This window comes from Corvus moneduloides, chromosome 3 (assembly GCF_009650955.1).
Source record: "Corvus moneduloides isolate bCorMon1 chromosome 3, bCorMon1.pri, whole genome shotgun sequence".
In the NCBI taxonomy this organism is placed as follows: Eukaryota; Metazoa; Chordata; class Aves; order Passeriformes; family Corvidae; genus Corvus; species Corvus moneduloides.
Genome location: NC_045478.1, coordinates 69,024,167 through 69,045,205, shown reverse-complemented (window position 1 = coordinate 69,045,205; position 21,039 = coordinate 69,024,167). Strand labels below are relative to the sequence as shown.

General features: G+C 40.4%; 1 protein-coding gene across 2 annotated transcripts in view; it reads left to right on the top strand.

Moving 5' to 3' along the window:
* Positions 1-1,041: 1,041 nt before the first annotated feature.
* The window catches only part of SHPRH (SNF2 histone linker PHD RING helicase), a 51,235-nt gene continuing 31,237 nt past the window's right edge, over positions 1,042-21,039 (top strand). The window contains exons 1-11 of one of the 2 annotated variants that reach the window (XM_032102136.1): positions 1,042-1,140; positions 3,536-4,205; positions 4,595-4,724; positions 11,414-11,632; positions 11,954-12,032; positions 12,817-12,967; positions 14,274-14,379; positions 14,889-15,145; positions 16,517-17,212; positions 19,718-19,969; positions 20,765-20,843. In XM_032102136.1, coding sequence (XP_031958027.1) covers positions 3,567-4,205; positions 4,595-4,724; positions 11,414-11,632; positions 11,954-12,032; positions 12,817-12,967; positions 14,274-14,379; positions 14,889-15,145; positions 16,517-17,212; positions 19,718-19,969; positions 20,765-20,843 — 2,608 coding nt within the window. In that variant the 5' untranslated portion in view covers positions 1,042-1,140; positions 3,536-3,566. Of the gene's footprint in view, positions 1,141-1,369; positions 1,849-3,535; positions 4,206-4,594; positions 4,725-11,413; positions 11,633-11,953; positions 12,033-12,816; positions 12,968-14,273; positions 14,380-14,888; positions 15,146-16,516; positions 17,213-19,717; positions 19,970-20,764; positions 20,844-21,039 lie in introns of those variants that run through there. The other variant, XM_032102137.1, reaches the window with a different exon arrangement.

Below are 21,039 nucleotides of genomic sequence, written 5' to 3'. Positions count from 1 at the left end.
GCCCATTCCAACGTTAAATTACTCTTTCTGTGAAAAAATTACGCCCAATGTCCAGCCTAAACCTCCCTTGGCACAGCTTGAGGTTATGTCCTCTCATGCTGTCGCTGGTTCCTGCGAGAAGAGGTCTGGCTACACCCTCCTTTCAGGGAGCTGTAGAGCGATAAGGTCCCCCCGTGACTCTTTTTCTCCAGGCTAAACAACCCCGACTCCCTCAGCCACTCCTCGTAGGACTTGTGCTTCAGACCCTTCAGCAACTTCACCAGCTTCTTTCCGTGGTTTTTATTGAAGTGATATTTGTTGTTTAAAATTAATTGGCCTGATTTTGCCTTTTCACAGTGCTAACAGCCCGGAAACTCGCTCTTTTAATCGCTTTTGTCAGATGCCTGAACAGCCCTCTCTCTTCTGCCAAGTGTTTCAGGCACAAAATCACAGAGTGGGTGAGGCTGGAAGGGACCACAGGGGGTCATCTGGTCCAACCTCCCTGCTCAGGCGGGATCATCCTGGAGCACGTGGCACAGGATTGCGACCAGACGGTCCTGGAGCATCTCCAGTGAGGGAGACTCCACGGCCCCTCCGGACAATGGGTTCCAGTGCACGGCCACCTGCCCAGTGAAGCACTTCCCCACGCTGAGGTGGAACTTCCCGTGCATCCCCGGACCGCACCAGGCTCCCACGCCCCCCGCCCCACCGCCCACCTCTCGGCTCCACCCTGCCCGCGCGCCGCGCGGCCACGCCCACCGACATGACGTCACAGCGCCGCGCTCGCCCCGCCCCCAGCCCCGCCCCGCTGAGGGCACGGCCGCTTTCCCCGCCCCCTCGCTGGGGGCGCACCCAACTGCGCCTGCGCTGTCCCCGCCCCTCGTGCCTCTTTGTTCCGCTGACGTAAGGAGAGGGGCGGGGCAAATGCCGCGGCTCCCGGAGCCCATTGGCTGCCGCTTGGGCCAGCGCGGATGCGCGCGGCCCTCGTGCCCGCCCCCCCCCGCCCCCCTTCCCCTCAGCCCGGGGGCTCCGTCCGGCGCTGCCAGGGGCGGCGCGGTCTCGCGCCCCCCCCGCTCCCCCCCCCCCGCCGCCGGCGCGCGGGGGGGCCCCGCCTGAGCCGGGAGGAGCCGCGGCCGCCGGGGCAGCAGCGTCACCGCTCCGGTACGTCCGCGGCTCCGCGCCCCCCTCCCCTCGCCGGGGCCGCCCCTCGCTCTCCGCTACGGCCGTGAGCGGCCGCTCCGCCTGCGCCGCTCGCCCTGCGCGTCGGGGCGGCCGTGCCGCGGGCGGCGGCGGCGGGGCCTGGCGGCCCGGGGCCTGGCGGCCCGGGGCCTGTGCGAGTGGCCCCAGGAATGCCGCGGGCCGATTGCACGGTGACCGGGGGTCACCGCAGCCGCGCAGACCCCGCCGGTGGCAGGTGTCGCGGTGGTACAGTGCCGACTGCCGAGGGTATCGCATCCCCCTGCTGGACTCGCCTTCCCGAGCTTCTAGTCACTTTCCTGCGAGACAATGAGAGCTGTCCGCGTCCCTGCGGCGGAGCGCGGTGCGGGAGGCCCTGGCCCCGGGGGCGGCGAGCGCTCGGTGCGGCGGTGAAGCCGCGGAGCTGCCTGTGCGGACAGCTCCGGCCGCTTCATCTGCCCCGTGTGCGGCTGCCGCTTCGCCTTGTAGGCACGGGCGTCTGCTGGTCGCGGGAGCTGTAAGCAGACCCCACTCACACAGAGCTGTTCCCTCCCGTTTGTCTCTGAGAGTGCGATGCCCAAGCTGGTGTGCACGTGTAGGCCGGGATGCCGCGGGGACCCTTCTGCCTCTGGGTTAAATGCAGTGTTTGCTCGCCGTCGGGATTTGCTTCGAGTGCTGTCAGCATCGCTCCGTGTGCGTGAGCATTATTTTGGAAAACTCGCCCTTCCTTCCCTTAATTCTGTTGTGTAATTATGAGAGAGTTGCTCTCTATAACTGCCTGAAAGGAGGCCGTAGCCAGGTGGGGGTCGGCCTCTTCTCTCGGACAGCTGTGATAGGATGAGAAGAAACGGCCTTAAATTGCGCCAGGGAATGTTTAGGTTAAACCTTTGGAAGAATTTCTTCACAGAAAGGGTGATTAGGCATTGGAACGGGCTGCCCAGGGAGGTGGTAGAGTCACTGTCCCTGGCAGTGTTTAAGGTGAGATGGGATGTGGCACTGAGTGCCATGATATAGTAGTTGACAAGGTGGTATTCAGTCACTGGTTGGACTCAATGATCGCAGAGGACTTTTCCGACCTAATTGATTTTGTGATTCTGTGTTTGAAATTCAAACACAGCAAGATTTGTGTATTCCAGGATATTTCTTTCGGCTTTCATGAATTATCAGTTAGTGTTTGTTTGTTATGGTTTGTGTCTGGTTTTTTTTTCCCCAAGGCCCTTCTAAAATTATTCAGTAACAGGAATTCTGTTTGTTCCAGCATAAGCCGCTTTAACATTAGGGTATGGCATACTAGGTTCAGTAGCTTGGAATGAGCTTCCTCTCATCTTCCTACCTTCCTTTAGAAGTTGTATGCACAAGCTGAGTTGACACCAATATCTATACTGACAAAATGTAATATGAGGTCATAGATCTATTGCTGTGTTCAAACTCCTTGTAAAAAATCCTTTATTGAAAAAAAGTTACTACTTGTTTGAGTATTTCATTAAGAGTGTGTGGTTTTGACTATGTAGTTATTAATTTCCCAGATTGGTCTAATATTCTATAATTTGCTTCTTCATATATACCGTTTAGCAGGTGTACTTTATTTTCTGGTATTTTATCCACAGAATTAGTTTTGTGCCCAGGTTCAGTTAAGGAGTTGGATGTCCATCTTGACTTAGGTTTGCAGTTAGTCGGAATCAGTACGACTTTGCATTTAGTTTTGTGATTGGTTCCCCTCAAATGTACAATAGATAACTAAGGGCTCTTCTGCAAGCAGTTTGTATATCCAGGGCCCAGGATGCACAGTTTCCTGGGAAAATTATTCAATATTAGTAGGAAGGTCACTGGGGGCTTTGAAGGACAGAACTTCATAGCCTGGGCTCTAAACCATATCTTATGTAGTGGCAGCTTCAGACTAGCCCTGTGTCAAGTTTGCTTTAAGTTTCAGTTCTATGTAGGCTTTGAAAGGAAAAAGGAATTTTATGTGTGTTTACCCCACACCCATCCCCAAATCTCCTGTACTTCCTTCACTTTTGTTTTCCATTTGTTTTGGGTTTTTTTTGCTGTCTCCCTCCACCCCCAACTGTGAAGGATTCCACTGTTCCTTGGTTTATATCTGTCCCACAAGATTCTGAGTAACATCTCTGAAATGAAGCACTCTTGTTGATCTTTGTCTGTAGCTGTCTGGCAAAATTAGAAAATCTCATACAAGACTGTGCTTCATGTCCAGCTTTGTGTGATGGTGCAGGAACAGGAGAGGCCCTCTAAAGCTAATACTTCTGAACAGTTTGACTGCATAGTACTTATGTTTGTGTTCCAGAATTTTGCAGAGTGAAATTCTAGTGTGGGCATTTGATTTTGCAGTGCCTGTTGTTGACTGATTTACTTCACCTTGCAGATACTGAAAATACCATTGAGAAAACGGCAAAATGAGTAGTCGTCGAAAACGTGCACCTCCATCCAAAGTGGATGAGGAGAAGAAGAAAAAGCTCTGCTGGAATATGCATGAAGACCGGAGAAATGAGATGGTGACATTAGATGATGAACTGACGAATGAGGACCATATTCCAGTTCCAAGCACTTCTGCATCTTTCATTGTTATAAACGATGATAGCATTGATGAAGATCTTGTACAGAAAGAAGGCAGTGGCTCAAAATCTGTGAAGTTTTTGACAGTTAATGATGAAGAAGACTCTTATTCCATCTTGACTCCTGTGTCTGTACAGCTAAATATTATAGTCTTGCCATACCATGCAGATAGGTCCTGGGAGGCTTTGTTGGGAGAATTTGCTCTTCATCTGCCTTCTGAGCAAATTCTAGCTGATGAATTCCGTGACAGGAGCTTTACTTTAATGAGAGGAGACTCTGATGATGAGCTGCAGGTCTGTGTTCATGAAAGAAGTGAAGAAGAGTACAGTAGTGAAACAAAAGAATACCTGGGCGCTTACGAACAACGTATTTTGGTGAAAGCAACTTTAAGTGGTGAAATATTGGAAGGCTTGAGATGGTTGCAAAAGAAAAAGATAATTGGACTTTATCAAAGACCTGGAGAGGCTCAGGCTTTAAAGGTATGCATTCATTATACTTGTTTTGCATTTTGAAAGTTTTTTTGTTTGTTTGTTTGAAATACAAGATAAAAACATCTGAACAACAAGGTTTGGCAGCTACTATATATTTATAATGAAATGAAAATGTATAGTTTCTAAATGCTTTTGTAATGTTTTCGGTGTGTTTCTTCCTAGAAATGTTTTCTTTTTCACCATTAGCAATGTATTACCTGAAGGAATCACAGAAGCTTTTAGCTGTAATTCCTCTACGTTTGTTTTAGTAGATTTATTATATCTGTCTGTACCTGCTAATGTTCAAACCATTGTTGTTATTTTCATGCTCTTCCGTTTATAATTTTCTTGTCAATTTAACAGTTAATTAAATTGTTAGCTGTATAACCTTTTCACAGGTTGGGATTTACCTTCTTGAAGCTGGGCTAAGTAAACCTGAGTTTCTCAGTGACGGAGGTGGAAGACCCAAAAAAGCTAATCAGATGATTCAAAAACTCATGGAAAAGTTCTACAGTTTTTTAATTCCAGGTAATGCCATAAAGTTGATTGTTGATGAACAGGAACATTTTTTGTTGTTAGAGCTTGTCTTGTGTAGTAGTTGAAAATGTAAGGGAAAATAGTAGTTCCTGCCATACAGAGCAACTCTTATTTTCCAGGCAATGTTGTTAGGTAATTCACTCAATACTATTATCTGACCATTAATCATTTGCTAATTTGTTTATGCTGAAATTAGAGATGATAATTCTTCTCTACAGATAAGGTACTGAAGCACAGAAATGTTTTGTGTCCTTACTTTTTTGGGAGTAAATGCAGTTTTCACCAGTTCATGTGTGTTTTTTGAACAGATCTACAGTATCTTGTCCGAATTATACAGGATCAGTTTAAAAGAACCAGGAATTAAATTTGGAAAATTTGTTCCCAGGTTGGTGCCTGTCACACAACTGCAGTGATAGCTTTCGGTTTGGTTTATACTGTAAAGAAGTTACAATGTAAAATACTACAGAATGCAGCTCTATGACAGTTTTGAGAATATACCACTGCAGATTGACAAACATGGGCCTTGCTATCATTTTAGAATTAAAGATATGTTTGCCAGATTACACTTAGTAGTATTACAGATTTATGGAGTGATAAACAATGACTTTATGTTGTGATGTCTTAGGAAACTTGAGGACAAAAAAACCCCCAACCAAGCAACCTAACCAACCTTTGTTTCGTTCCTGAGTATAGAATTGATTCAAAATGTTGGCTGAAGACTGATTCAGTGACTGTAGTATAGTGAGTGTGTGTTCTTGCAACAGAAGCCTAGCACCCCCCCCAAATATAACTGCAGTTAATTAGAAAAGGCAGAGTTGTATAAAAAATCAGGCAACTTTGCTAAAGAGAAGCTGAAAGGAAGAGCTAACAGAATAAAATCTGAACATCCTTACCTGCTGCGAAGAACAGATGTGCAACTGTAAGGAAAGATTTGAGGCATACCAAGTGATGGGCCAGGATAACTCAGTAAGTGGGGAAGATACTGCACGTAAGAAATCATCCTTCCAAAAACTGAAGTCTGACTGACACAGATATGTCAGTTTAGGTTTGAAAGCACGATAAAGCAGATTCAAGAAGAGGTCTGAAGAATAAATAGTTTAAGGTCTAGAAATGAATAGTAATGGTTTTAAATCCCATTAGGAGAAATACATTATCATAAATGTATTAGAAGCAGAATAGTTGCCAGAGAATTTGTAGACTTGAGATGTCTAAGGCATATGATAGAGTGCTGAAATGAAAGTAATGCTATAGCAGAAAGCACAGTTTTCTTCTCTGCCTATCTTCTCATTGTGGAAAAGTTGGGGGAAAGAGTTTGTGAAGAAAATGACTGGTGACTTATTTTGGGATCCAGAGTAATTTTCTGCTGAAACCTGGGGCATTTGTCTTCAGTACACTAAAGGGGTGTTTATTTGTTCTACCTGGTTCAGTGTAGCTTACAGGTGTAGAGGCACTTTTTGAAAGGGAAGACATGCTCCTCAAAGTTACTGGAGCAAGAATGTAGACCTGAGCAGTTGGGTTGTCATGCCTTAGCTTTTCAGAAGCCATGCAACCAGCTCAGGTTCATAAAGGGCCTACGTTGCCAGCTGGTAAAGATTCTGACCATTTTTCAGCATGTGCATTTTTATGTGCTGTAAAATAATAATAGAGTCTTGATTTCATGCCAGTGAATTACATGTAAATGACAAAGTAAAATAGCTGACATGGAGAACAGAAATAAATGATTGCTAATCACCAGTCAAGTCCTACAAAGACATGTGCAGCTTAATTTATTACTAATGCTTTGAGAAAAAGAATGAATGATTGGTGAAATGGTATCAACATGTTTAAATGTATTATTCAACATAACAGATGAAGAACAGCTAAAAGCTTGCAAGCAGACTAGGCAGTGGAGTTTCAGTAGAAGTTCAATAGATGAATATAAAACAGCGCAGAAGAAAAAAAATTTATCTTCTTTGCTAACTGTTGCAAGTAGGGCTGTAGTTCAGTAGGTAGGTGTATAGCTCAGTAAATGCATCAACTTTAATGTTCAGTGTTAGTGAAACCAAATGAAAGGTAAAGAATTATCCTGAAAGTGTTAGAGAACAAAACATGGTCACTAAACCACTGTGTAAGTCCATAGTGTGCATTATGTTCTGCTCTGAATTCAGAAAAAGCACGTCACAGAAGTAAAAAATACTTGTGAGGGAAAACCCCAGGTGACTATGCACTGTGAAACTAGTTTCATTTCTTAACAGTTTCTGAGCACCTACTTACTGATGTTTCACAAAATAATACAGCCTTCATTCTGTGCTGATGAATGCATTCCTCTTAAACGTTTCTAACAACTTAGTCTCTGTTTAAATTTCACCTGTTTTTAAACAGAATTAGTCGAGCTTTTTGTAAAATTACACCTAAGTATGTATTTTAACACTTGTCAATATCTAAAGTGAAATCTATCCAATAACATTCCAAAATGAAGCTTCTTGTTCCCCCCCACTGATGAGCAAATTCTAATGCTGATGGAGTTGTGTACAAGCGTTTACACAAATAAAGGATATGACCTCTCTATTGCTACATTTAATTTTTATATATTTGTTTTCCTCACTGTACTCTGTTAATTCTGTTAATATTCTTCTAGATGGTTTTGAGACTTTGTGGCCAGAAGCTCATCTATTTTATGGCAAGAATAGCATAGATGCATTAAGTAATCTGAAAAAAAAAGTGATAAAATATTTAATATTGAATCATTGAATCATTTTGGTTTTAACCCAGCACTGCCAAGTCACTCAGCCATGTCCCTAAGTGCCACGTTTACATATCTTTTAAATATTTCTGGTGATGGTGACTCAACCATTTCCCTGGGCAGCCTGTTCTTATGCTTGACAACCCTTTATGGGAAGAAATTTTTCCCTGTTACCCAATCTAACCTTCCCTTGGTGCGACTTGAGGTTATTTCTTCGTGTTCAGTTACTTGGGAGAAGAGACCGACCCCCACCTCACTACAACCTCCTTTCAGGTAGCTGTAGAGAGTCTAAGGTCCCCCCCCCAATCCCCCATCTACTTTTTCTCCAGGCTAAATGACCCCAGCTCCCCCAGCTGCTCCTCATAGCAGTTGTCTTCCAGATCCATTACCAGCTTCGTTGCTCTGCTCTGGACATGCTCCAGCGCTTCCATGTCTTTCTTGTAGTGAGGGACCCAAAATTGAATACAGTAACCTCACAACATGCTTGTAGTACTCCTGAACTGCCAGGCCTTTCTTCCGAAGGTCATAAACTCTCTCTTTTCCCTGAGTTTCAGCCAAAGCTCCCTGTTCAGCCAGATGTTCTCTGCCATCTTTTCTTTTGGTACATGGGGCTAGCCTGCTCCTGTACCTTTAAGATTTCATTCTTGAGGAATGTCCAGCCCCTTTGCCCTTCAGGACTGCCTTCCATGGGACTCTGTCAGACAGACTCCTAAATGGCCAAAGTCTGTGCTCTGGAAGTCCAAGGTAGCAGTTCTGCTGGCACCCCACCTTACTTCTCCAAGAATCAAAAACATACCATTTCGTGATTGCCATACTCAAGGCAGCCTCCAGCCAACACATCACCTGCCAGCCCTTCTTTCTTTGCAGACATAGACAATGCATCCAGCAGGACACCTTCCCTACTGGCTCGATAATGGTGCACATTATGGAGAAGCTGCGTGAATTTCAAAAACTGCTTGCAGAGTTAACCCCCTTTTTGAGAAAATTGTTTGTAGACATTTATTTTGTTTGTTTTAGTAAGTTGCTGGTTTTATAATAGCTTGTATCTTCTGTGTAGTATTACATGCCGCTTCTTGTAGCTTCAGTGAACACACGGGCATAAATTGCTTACAGATACAGCAAAATGTTTTCTTAGTATGAAAAAACCCATAGTCTTTATAATTAAAATTAAAAAAAAAAAAGATTAAAAAGTCTGTTGAATTGTCTGTTCCAGTGAATGGTAAATGGCTCAGATTTTGTTTTCCCATAATGTCATGGAGCAAGGTAGCTGGCAATGGTATGTATTGTATACCATTTGCCTTCAGTTTTCTTAAGAAGAATACATTCTTTGTACAATGATGTTTTTGGTATTTGCATTATTTACTACCACATGTGATGCAAGGAGTATTCATCTAGGCTTTTTTCATTAATGTAGATAGTGTTATACAGCAGTCTGGAGAAGGAAAGATCCTACTGTCGATGCAATAGCAGAACTGTAGTTCAGTCATTGAAGGAATTGAATCAGTACTTGAAAAGCATCAAAGAAACTGAATTTTTAGATAATACAATACCATCTGTTTCTCAAATGTAAAAAAGATTAAGATGAGACCTCTCTAATTGAATTACATTTTGAAATGGTTGAAAGCATAATTAAATATTCACTGTTTAATAAATAACTGAAAGAGGGGTAAACTTCCCTAGCATCCTTTTCAAAATCCCTGTGGTACATAGAACCATTTAATCATGAAAAAGAAATCTCTGAAAGAATGAACGAAACAAGAGAGGTATGTACAAAAAAATCCAATTGTATTAAAAAAAAATTTGCTTTAAATTATATTTTGGTCTTTGTTCCCCTCTAAAATTCTGGATAGACCGAGTTTATATAGAAGCCAATTTATTATGCTTAAAAATGTGAGATTGGAAGACTATTATTTTAGCAAATATGATGATAGGTGTCATTATATATCAAATTCATTGATCAAACTTATACTTTGCAAATACTCTAATTTTCTGTTCTTTTCCTAAAGTGAGGGATGTGTGTTACAGGCTCCCTTTGAATGGCTTCTTTAATATATAAAGTGGAGTGCTTTGCTTGGTGCTTTTCATTTGGCTGGCTCATTAATAACTCTGATTGCCTTCTTCACATTACAAGTCATATGTAAAGTTTTCATGAATATATAGAAATTTAATGTCTTTCCATGTTCTTGTTTCTCTTGTGAAGCACTGAAAGTGTTCCTTTTGATTTAAAAGCATTTTGGGGGGGGGGGGGCACTGATGGCTGCCATATATAGGCATATAATTTCCTGCTTTTGTTTTGGAAATCATTCTTTACCTTAGCCACCCATTCGAGTGAAAGAAAGCTTTTGCTTTTCATGAAAGAGAGTCCCAATAGCAGCTCCTGAACCTTATCTTAAGATTAAGCTTTCTGGTTTTTGCCAGGTATATCTCTTCTTGTTAGCCTGAGGTATCAGAATTAAAATTTAAGTGTGCCAGCCATTAGCTGTTGAATTAGAATGTCAAATATACTTTAACATGCTGAAAACGATGGCCTTGACTTGCTTCCAATTTTTTTTTTTTTTTAAATCAAAATTCTGCAGGGTGAATTTATCTCCAGTGCTAGCTAGGGTTAGAATTGGTCTGTATTTTTTTGATACTGATGTTTTAATTTTAGGCCTAAAACACTGTCAAAACTTGTCCTCCAAGTCTTTCATTCTCTCATATCTGTTTTCTAGAATGCCAATACTTGAATTTTTCATGAATTTTTGTTCTATGTTGTTTAAGTTCTGTGTCTGCCCATATATCCAAATTATGTGAAAAATACATAAGCACAAGGCCTTCTTTCCTACAGTGTAGAAAAGACAGATAGGCCTTCTGTCCTGAAGGGTGCACACTTCTCTTGAGGAGTGTTTTTAATTTTGAAAGTATGCTTTGTCTGAATTTTTGCAGTGATGCAAGTGGTGAGAATTGCATGTTGTCCTGCTGCTACAATTTTCTTATCCAGATGAAAAAAATTAAAGTTAACTTGAAAGGTCTCTGAAGAGACTCTCCTGTATTGTTTTTTTAAATGTGTAATTTTTTAAAGAAAGGCTTTATTGCATGAAAAATGTGCAAATCCTTGGCAACCCACTATATTTTTTTCCTTTCTATAAGGTCATTGACCCATATTAATACTTAAATCAGAAACATGAGATACTTGAGATTCTGTACCGATTGGAAATTTTTAGTGGAAGGTCTTTATTAAATAAATAAGATCTGGTCATTCTATACCTACATTCTAAAGAACGAGCTTTCCTGATTATGAATACATCTGTGATCACCACAGCATGTTAACTTTTAGGTGTCCTGGTTCCAGCTGGGATAGAGTTAATTTTCTTCTTAGTAGCTGATCCCGTGCCATGTGTTTGGGTTCAGTGTGACAATAATGTTTGTAACACAATGAGGTGCTACTCCTTGCTGAGTGGTGCTTGCCCCAAGTCAAGGACTCTTCAGTCCTTGATCTGCTGGTGAGCAGGTGCACAAGAAGGAAGGGAGCATGGCCAGGATAGCCAAAGGGATATTTCTCAGTTTATAAACTGAGGAATAACAATATCCTCAGTTTATAAACTGGTGGGTGTTGGCTGGAAGCCATCGGCTGACACTTGGGAATGGGCTGCGAATTGATCAGTGATAGATAAGCAATTGTATTGTGCATCACTTGTTTCTTGGGTTTTCCTAATCTCTCTCTTTTTCCTTTTCATTGCTATTACTGTTATTATTACTGTTGTTGTTATTATTACAATGTTTTACTTTATTTCAAGTATTAAACTGCTTATTGTTTGCTACTGCTGCTAGCTGAGTCAGAGGCAGTCATGGCATATGTTTAGATGACATTTTGCTTTGCTTGTTTTCATATGTGCAAACTAAATATGTTGCAGAAAAATTTACTGAAAAGTTGTCCCAAGTTGATTGATAATGCATGTCTTGAATTACTTGTATGCAGATGAGCTGGAGGAAGATGGGGAAGAATCTGACATGGAACTAGAGCGACAAAATATTGAAGAGCTTTATGACTTTGTAAGGCACACTCATCAGCAGGATATCCAATTACTGAGAAAGGACGTGCAGCATCCTGCACTAATTCCCATTCTGAGGCCATACCAAAGTGAGGCTGTCAATTGGATGCTTCACAGAGAGAACCACACAAGTACTCCAAGTAGTGGCAAGTATATGGATCTGAAAAACTTGCATAATGAAGGGAAGTGCAATTGTATTGTCAGCAGTAATGTTTCCTTGCTGTTTGATTAGAAGTTCTGTGAATTATTGCATTAATAGTTTCGTAAAAGTCCCTGTTTGGGTAGTATGCTAAATTATAAACTAGGTCTTGCTGAACAGCAGTTGATGTATCATGTTGGTCATGAAGCTCTGTGGAGGTGGACTTCAGCTTTTTGTCTCTTCATGTCACAAAAAGGCTGAATAATTCTAAGGAGTGTGCTGTTAATAGAGAAACCTCATCATAGTAACATGAACGCTTTCTCCCTAGAAAACGTGCTGCACTTCTTATGGCGGGAGGTGATCACTCTGGATGGAGTGAAAATCTACTATAATCCATTCACTGGCTGGTACGTTTTTATAGTTACTCTTGCTGAGGACACCTCAGGGTTGTGCTTTGTGAAAACCATAGAGGTAGCTTTATCCCGTATGGTGTAAGATATTTCATTACTTGTTTTTCAGTTAGCAACTGAAGAATTAGAACAGGGATACCTTTAATTTCAAAAAAAGCACAAACTGGAGTATGTAATGCACAGGTAGATATGTAGATCTCAAGTTGAAGATGTAACTATTAAAGTTTTTTTTAAAACAATGTCAATAGTGGTTTAATATTAACAATTTTTTAACTGAGAGTATTGGAGACTTTGACCTTCTGATCCAATGTTTTTAAAGTCCAAAGGAAGGGGGAAGTATAATGCTTTTTATTAATGCTAGGTATTGCATTACTAGATCTGTTTCTCTTTTCTCATTAATTTGGTTAGAATAGAACCTTTTGATTGCTAGTTTGCTTTTTATTTTTCCCTATATAACTTTCTGATCTTTGTCACATGTGAATATAAAAATATCTCAAAGTTTTTGAGACTAATGCTATGATATGCTAAGGTTAGCAGGGAAAGGCCTATTAGGAGGTGAAAAAATTCTAAAAATTCTGCCATACATATTTGTCTTGGTCAGGTTCATACACCCAAAAAGCTTGCTAGTTTTTGTTAATCTCAGTTTTAACTGGTAAAAGATAATGCCTCACCTTACAAACTTTGCCTAGCTGAAGTTATGCTGTGTGTCCCTGAGCTCATGCTTCTCTGTCACACCATCCTGTAGTTATTGACTTTCACTGGGAATGTACTTGAATTTTAGTATTATCCGTGAATATCCAACTGCTGGACCCCAGTGGCCTGGAGGTATTTTGGCAGATGAGATGGGTCTTGGAAAAACAGTAGAAGTGTTGGCTCTTATTCTGAATCATACCGGACCAGACATTAAACAAGATGATCTGACATTACCTGAGGTGAGGAAACCAGGGTGAGAGTTACTATGAAGAAAATGCTTTTCAGAATTAATGCAAGTGCACTTCTTTAATTTATTGATTTCTGGTTTATAGAAGTCCATATGTAAAGCTGTTTTACTGTGAAAGTTTTCCTCTTTGTAGGACATGATACTTGGCAGTATAAATGGTGGAATAGTTTGCACAAGAAGCTGTTGATCCTTTGCCATTGTTCAATGGTTTTATCAGGCAACTGCACTGTTAATATAGTTTGCACATGCTTCAGGGGTGTATAAATACATAATTTAATTTACTATGTTGGAGGTCATTCTCCACTTCATTGTATTGATGGATGTCAAACATCCGTTAGACATGTGTTCTGTCCTAAAATAGGGACAGCTTGTGTTCTGAATAAAGTTTTCTACTCTCCCTCTATTTCATATAATAAATGAGCTTATTTAGCAACAGTTTTTCATCTTTTCACTTTCCTCATCATGCATACTGTGAAAACTTGGCACATCCACTAAACCCAAAAATTCTTTCTGAAGGGAAAGAACCATTATTCTTAAGTAAACTCTTATCACTTTGTGAATTCCATCTCTTGGAAATCATGGCAGTCAGTTTCATTGTACATTTATCAGAGTGATCTGCCTGCTTGTAATTTTATCACTTAAAAGGACTCAAATCTTAGAGAGAATAAGATGATTCTTAAATGTGTAAGAGGATCAGCACCAAGGAGTGTGAAGAGGGGAGTATAAGCGCTAAAGTGCCTGGATGCCGACTGACAACAATAGCTAGAGACCAGAGCTTTTGGAGAGCTGGAGTTAGTGAAACTGTTTCATTATGTAAGTGGTTGGGACAGACATCTTAGCTAATATATTACTCTAATAATTGAGTAAAATTTTGGGAGGCAATCCCTAAAAAGAGAAACATACTTTTTATACAGCTAGCTAGGACTCTTCATCTATATTGCTTACTTCCTTTTGTGTTTCTAGCTATATATTAAATATATATTTTTCTCTCACCTCAGTAACCTAGATCACTTACAGCTGTAGATTGCTACAGCTTAATGCTGAAGCAGTGGAGGACCCAAGAGGCTTTCAGTGCTGCTCTTGGTGTTTCAGTTAGGGTGCTGAACACTGTTTGCCAAGAAACTGAACTGAATGATGTGTCGCTGTACATTAAAAATGAGCTATCTGAGCAAATTAGTGGGATCAGAACATACATCTGTATCAGCTCATGCTTATTTTCAAATGTGAAAAGATTAATGAAGGTCAGAGTGACTGTGAAGAGACATGAGCTAATAACTATTTAATGTTGTCTGCATTAGGGTAAGCTTGTGAACTTCTTTGTTCCACCTCAACCTTTAGAGGGAAGTAAAAAGAAAAAACCAAAGGAAATGGAGCCTAAATTAAAGGAAAAAATACAGTATCCCAGTAAGTATTTCCAATAACTTTTAAAATACATTTTGCTTTTAGCATTGTCTTATATTGGCTACTGACTATGAGTTCAAAGCTACTCTTCACTTTTTCAGAATGAAATAAATTCTTTTGCTGAGCACTGCCATGTAGGGTTGCACGCTACAAACAAGTGACTCACAGTTAAAAGTAAAGTTACCAACTCAGAACTCTGTGCTACAGAGCTCCATGTAACTAAGAGGTCTTTGTAAAGAGTTTATGCATTTAAATGAAATAAGCTGCCTTTTTTATGCCTCAGTAAGAAAATTGAGTGACTTATTTCTATTGCTATCCAACGTTGTTTCAGAATCACTGCAAAATAGCAATCTGTAGAGCTACCTCAAGCAAAAGCTTGTCAAAACTGCTGCCTGTCTGTTTTGCATTTTTTAGATGAGCGCTATGTTTAGAGTTCCCTTAGTACGCATTCTGTCAGGTAACTTTAATTTTATCTAAAGCTGTAAGTTGTTTTGTTTTGATTCTTCATACAGGCTTAAGAGTAATGATATTAGCAGCTGTAAAGGAAATGAATGTGAAGAAAGGAGCATCCATTATTGCAATATTTAAGTACATCAGTTCTATATATAGGTACGACACACAGAGAAATAGACGGCTTCTCAAAAGAACTCTAGAAAAGCTAATTGCAGAACAGGTGGTAGAGCAAGTTAAAGGACATGGTCTGGCTGGGTCTTTCAAGCTGGGAAAGAATTACAAGGAACAGAAGAAGCGAGAAAGAACCAAAGAGCAGGTAAAACATGCTGCCATAGTTATTTCAGAAGACTGTTTCAAAGGCTGTTCTTTTTTCTTCAAATTGCGTGCTACCCTCTGCTGTACTGTCTGTGTGCACTAGTTCAGTGACACTGACTTAGTGGTAAAAATGAAGAAAACTGCAGCAATTGCTTTGACATTCATAAATAAAGAAGCAGGAATCATAAGTAGATCAAATTTGGAGCTAAAATATTAACTACATCTATCATAAGTCTTTTAAAATAGTGTCACTGGGAGTTGCGCTGTTCTTCCTGTGAAGCTGGTTTTTAAACACTGGTAAACATTAACCAAATCCTCAAACTGGAAATTTATATAAACCCTTAATATCTATGTATAGATATGTTTATATGTTCATTAAAAAGAAAAAGGTGAGGAGAAAGTTGTTTGTGTTGGAAGGGACTTTAAAAATTATCTAATTCCAAACTCTTTGCCATGGGAACACCTTCCAATAGACCAGGTTGCTCAAAGCCCCATCCAGCCTGACTTTGAACATTTCCAGGGTTGAGGCATCCTCAGTGTTTCTGGGCAACCTGTTCCAGTGTCTCACCATGCTTACAGTGAAGAATTTCTTCCTAATATCTCATTGAAACCTACTCTCTTTCATTTAAAAACTATTCCCCTTGTCCTGTCACTACGTACTCTTGTAAATAGACCCTTTGCAGCTTCTTGTAGCCTTCCCTCAGGTACTGGAAGGCCATAATTAGCTCACCCTGAAGCCTTCTCTTCTCCAGGCTGAACAATCCCCACTGTCCTAGCCTTTCCTCACAGGGGAGATGTTGCAGCCCTCTGATCATCTTAATGGCCTTCCTCTGGACTTAATCCAGCAGGTCCACATCTTTCTTATGTTGGGGGTCCCAGAGCTGGATTGCAGTACTCCAGGTGGGGTCTCACAAGAGTAAGTAGATAGGCAGGATCCCCTCCCTGGCCCTGCTGGCAATGCTGCTTTGGATGCAGCCCAGGACACGTTTGGCTTTCTGGGCTGCAGTGGCGCTTTGCTGGGTCATGTCCAGCCTCTCACCCACCAGCACCCCCAAGTCCTTCTCAGCAGGGCTGCTTTCAATCTGTTCATCCTCCAATCCAGTTGCAGCACCTTGCACTTGGTCTTGTTAAACTGCATGAGATTCCCAGGGACCCTCTTCTCAAGTTTGTCTAGGTCCCTCTGGACGGTATCCCATCCTTCAAGTGTGGCAGCTGCACCACTCAACTTGTCATGTGCAAATTTACTGAGGGTGCACTCAATTCCCCTGGTTATGTCATTAATGAAGACATTAAGTAGCACTGGTAGATGTTAAATGTCACTGGACAAGTCTGAACGTAAAGTCTGAAATTCCTGGTTAATTTTACTTTGTAGGGAACAAGGACTTCAGAAAACATTCAGAAGAAGCAATTGATTGATGCTAAAACTCAAACCAAAGAATCAAGAAACAGTGATGTAACATCTGAAAAGGTCTTTAAAACTGCTTCACATGAGAATATTGCCATGGAAGAACATGATTATTGTACAACTAGTAAAAATAACAGGAAATCTGAAGCAGATCATGAGAACTCTGTAGAAGAGAAGAATGTTAAGCCGGAAACTGTGGTCCCAAAGTCTCCTGATTTGCACAGCAGCCTCCTTGTCTCCAAAGATGTGAGCAGTCATCCTGATGTTGATGTTTCTAAAACTACAGCTGATGTCCAGCAGGAAATCCCAAAAGTCCAGTCCTCACATTCCCAAGAACATGCTGGCAATAGCGGACAGCACACCAGTTCTGTATTTCCATTTAATACCTCTGAATATCGTTTTGAATGCATCTGTGGTGAGCTCGGATTGGCTGACTACAAAGCTCGTGTGCAGTGCCTGAAATGTTACCTGTGGCAGCATGCAGAATGTGTTAACTACAAAGAGGAAAACCTGAAGAGCAGGCCCTTCTACTGTCCCCATTGCCTTGTGGCAATGAAGCCAGTTCCCACAGGAGCGACTCTGATCATTTCTCCGAGTTCTATTTGTCACCAGTGGGTAGATGAGATCAACAGGCATGTAAGATCATCATCTCTTCGAGTTCTGGTAAGATTATATAGCTTCATATTCTGGAGAGTTATTTTATCAAGGCTCAGGGCTTCCTGTCTGACATTCTGCATCACTCAAAGTTCAGAGGTCTTTGTCCTCTGTGTCAGAATTCGACATTCCTTGCTGCTAGACCAATGCTTTGGCATTATATGGTGCATCAGTGTCCCAGAAAGACAGTCTGCAATTAATTTTCTTTTTTTTTTCGATTTTGGTTGGTCACTGGGAGATAAATCAGTGGACGAGATTGTATAGCAACTGGAAACAAATTTTGAGCAGTTGGAACATCACATGATTTCTGAGAGGGAAGGCTGTTTGGGAGACTACCAAGGAACTTAAAAAGGCCTATAGGTGTTTTGAGTGTTGTCTCACTGTACACTTGCACTTTAGCAGGTCTCTGACGGTTGCTTCTCATTTCATTCTAGATAAAAAATATTTCAGTAGGTAAACCCTGTAGTTTTGCGTTTCTGGTTCTCAGGCTTTAAAAAAGAAGTCTTGGGCGTCGGTGATTACTGAAAACAATACTGTTACAATTTGGGCAGTCTCTATAACATCTGCCATATTTGTTAGGATGTTACTTATTTGGAGACCATGTATTGTCCTTTTACTTGATTCTAATAACCCTGTCACTAGAGTAAACCTAATTATACTTGTAGTAAAAATGGCTTTACAGGATTTTTTAAAATACAGTTATCACTGTATTCAAGAGTCTTTTATTACCAATGCTGTCAAGTTTTGTCCTTCATATTTTTAGCAGTCAAGAACCTTTGTAATGATCAAGAGCTTTGAAAACCATCAATCACTTGTATTTTGAACAAAGTAGTAGCAGGTTGATATAACTTTGTATTCAGGGATATATCTAGTACCTTCAGCTATTACACATAGTTGTCCAATGTGTAAATGAATTCTAGGCCTCCAGTGCTATTTGTGTGAGCAGTCTAATTGGATTTAATGCAGGAAATAACAAATGTGTAAAACTCGCATGGTTTTCCTAGGGCCCAGTCCAAGTTAATTACCAGCTTTGATTAATGATGAAAATTACCAGAAATAGATTTACATAGTAACAGTAAAATAGTTTAAATACTGAATGTCAGTACTTTAAACTGTGTGACATCTTCCATTCTACATTTTCTTTTAGCTGTCAACTGTGAGACTTGTTTTCAGTGTTGCTTCAAAATGAAAATTTGATGTTTTATTTTCTGTAAATGTAAAATGAAAGTAGTGGAGATTGTTTCAAAGAATCAGTTTCCCATGTTAACAACTTCTGCATTGCATGTGAACTGTGTTTTTTACTCTTCAACTGCTTACAACCCATGGGAAATTCTAATGGTTTTATGTAATAGATCAAGAAATTAAAATTTATCAGTAAGTCTTGCTTTGTGGCAGATTGTCTTTTCCCGCTGCTGTGAAAACAACCAAAACTTGGCCAAGTTATAAATCTCCAGAAAAACTATTCATAAATACTTGAAGAAATCATGAAGACTTCTACAGCTGTTTATTTCTTCTTGTTTGCTTCAGAGAGCATGCTCTTTTTTCGTTAATTTGTTTCTTTTTTCTTCCCCTTCCAAGCCCCACTTCTCTTTTTTGTTTCATGTGCAGTGACCTGGTTGCTCTGTTGTGCCACTCTGGGGCTGAACAGAAAGAAATTATCCGCAGGTGTTTCTTTCAGTTGACAGAAACACTGTTGCCATATGCACAAATGTAGAGGAAGATTATTACTGGGAGAAAAAGTAGGGTTAAGAGTGACGTTAGCAGTGAAATCATGTGCTGATCATCAAGGTGTAAAGAGCAGTTACTTTAACTTCTGTATGTTTCTAAAAGGATTTGGCTTAACACTATGAGGGTGATAAGAAAAGTACTTCTGATAATAGAACAAATGTCAACATGAAAGGTTTCTGTTAGTGCACAGGGATTGTTTCTTACCTAGGGTATTTTTTTTCATCTCCTAAATCTCTGTAGAAATCCTTGTATAGTTAGAACTTTACTCAGAGTATAATTTCTGGATTTTTATATATATTGATGCATATTTCTGTCTTTGCCTAATCATCTATTAAATTTTAATGAGTAAAATTTTTGGGAGAAAAGTAATACATCTACAGTAAAGGAGAGGAGAAGACTGGATGTGTAACAATGACTTACATAGTGTTGTTCCATAAAACCTTACAGAGTACTTAATCTTCAAACAACTGTTACAACAAATAACTGTTGTAGAAAATAATGAAGTCCTATCTTCTTCAAAGGAGGAAATAAATGTTTTGCAAAGTTACAAGAATTTATACATATAAATTTCACATCAATGACTATTGTATTCGTTATTAGGTTGCTTAGATGAATTTCCCACCATACCTCTATATGAATACAGATTTTATAAATGTTTTCTTTTTATATGAGGAACACTGCTAAAAGCATGCACATATTAAGCTGTAATGGTATTTTGGCATTTTTATCAAAGTGTCTCTTACGTTCCTTCTTTGCTATTGTGCTGTTGAATATAAATCTCTGTAGGTGTATCAAGGTGTGAAGAAGCATGGCTTTCTGCAGCCCCACATGCTGGCAGAGCAGGAGGTGGTTATCACCACATACGACGTCCTGCGCACTGAACTGAACTATGTAGACATTCCCCACAGTAACAGTGAGGATGGGCGCCGCTTCAGGAACCAGAAGCGCTACATGGCCATACCAAGCCCCTTAGTAGCAGTGGAGTGGTGGAGGATCTGCCTTGATGAAGCACAAATGGTTGAATGCACTACTGCAAAGGTATGACATTCCTGGTCATGCATTCACTTAACTTGAAAATGTTTTGACAAGTTTCTTGTAAATAATAGTCTTTCCTCTACCCCTCTTAATGTTCAGAGTACACTCATATAATTTGCCCTTGTCCCATGTTCTTTAGAAGTGAATGTTCTGTTGGAGATACTTACTATTAAATGGTTCTCCTGTTGGAATTTTGGCAGTGAAATATATCCAGCTCAAAAAATACTTAACATAATCTATACTGACAGTTTAAAGAACTAGGTCATTTTGTTGTATATGGTGTTTGATAGTTTCAAACAAGACACTAGCCTGTTCAGTGATGTGGTTCAGAGGCATAGATATGTCCTTTGGGTCTAGAAGCTAAAATAGTCAGCAGTCTGTCTGCAAACTTGAGGGATACAGTCTGCAGGGGGGATTATTTTACTTAGTGTTTGTCCAGTCTTTTTGCCCAAGACAGGAAGACAAAAATGCTACTTACATAATGGTGTACAGGCTTTAATGTTTAATTCTTTTTAACCTACAATTTATTTTGCTATTTGTTTGCCTTCTGTGAGCCCTTAATTGTACGTGATTACTTGGAAGATGATGTGGCTTTTATCAGCTTTCAGTTACCTTCTAAAAAGATAAAGAATTTTCTATATGTTTTTATAATATATTGTACCAATGCTGCTTCTAGGTCAGCTAGTGGTACATACTGAAAAGATGTTCAGACTTCTCAAAAATGAGGTCCACATGTCGTCAGACTGTGTTCTGTTCTGTTTTTCCTTCCCTACCTTTGGCTCTATGTCCTTTTGTTAGGCTGCTGAAATGGCACTCCGTTTGAGTGGAATCAATCGCTGGTGTGTCAGTGGCACTCCTGTGCAGCGAGGATTAGAAGGTGAGGTTTGATGTAATCTGTGGGATTTCCTTATCCTGATGATTAGATAGGGCTTTGAAGCAGTTAGTGTCTGCTAGTTCTGTTCTGAATTCATTAGGTGCTCTAACTTTGTAAGCCATAAACTTTAAGCATGGTAATAAAGCCATCAATACATGTATCAATATAAAAATTGAAGAGCTGAAATCTTTTTGTCTCC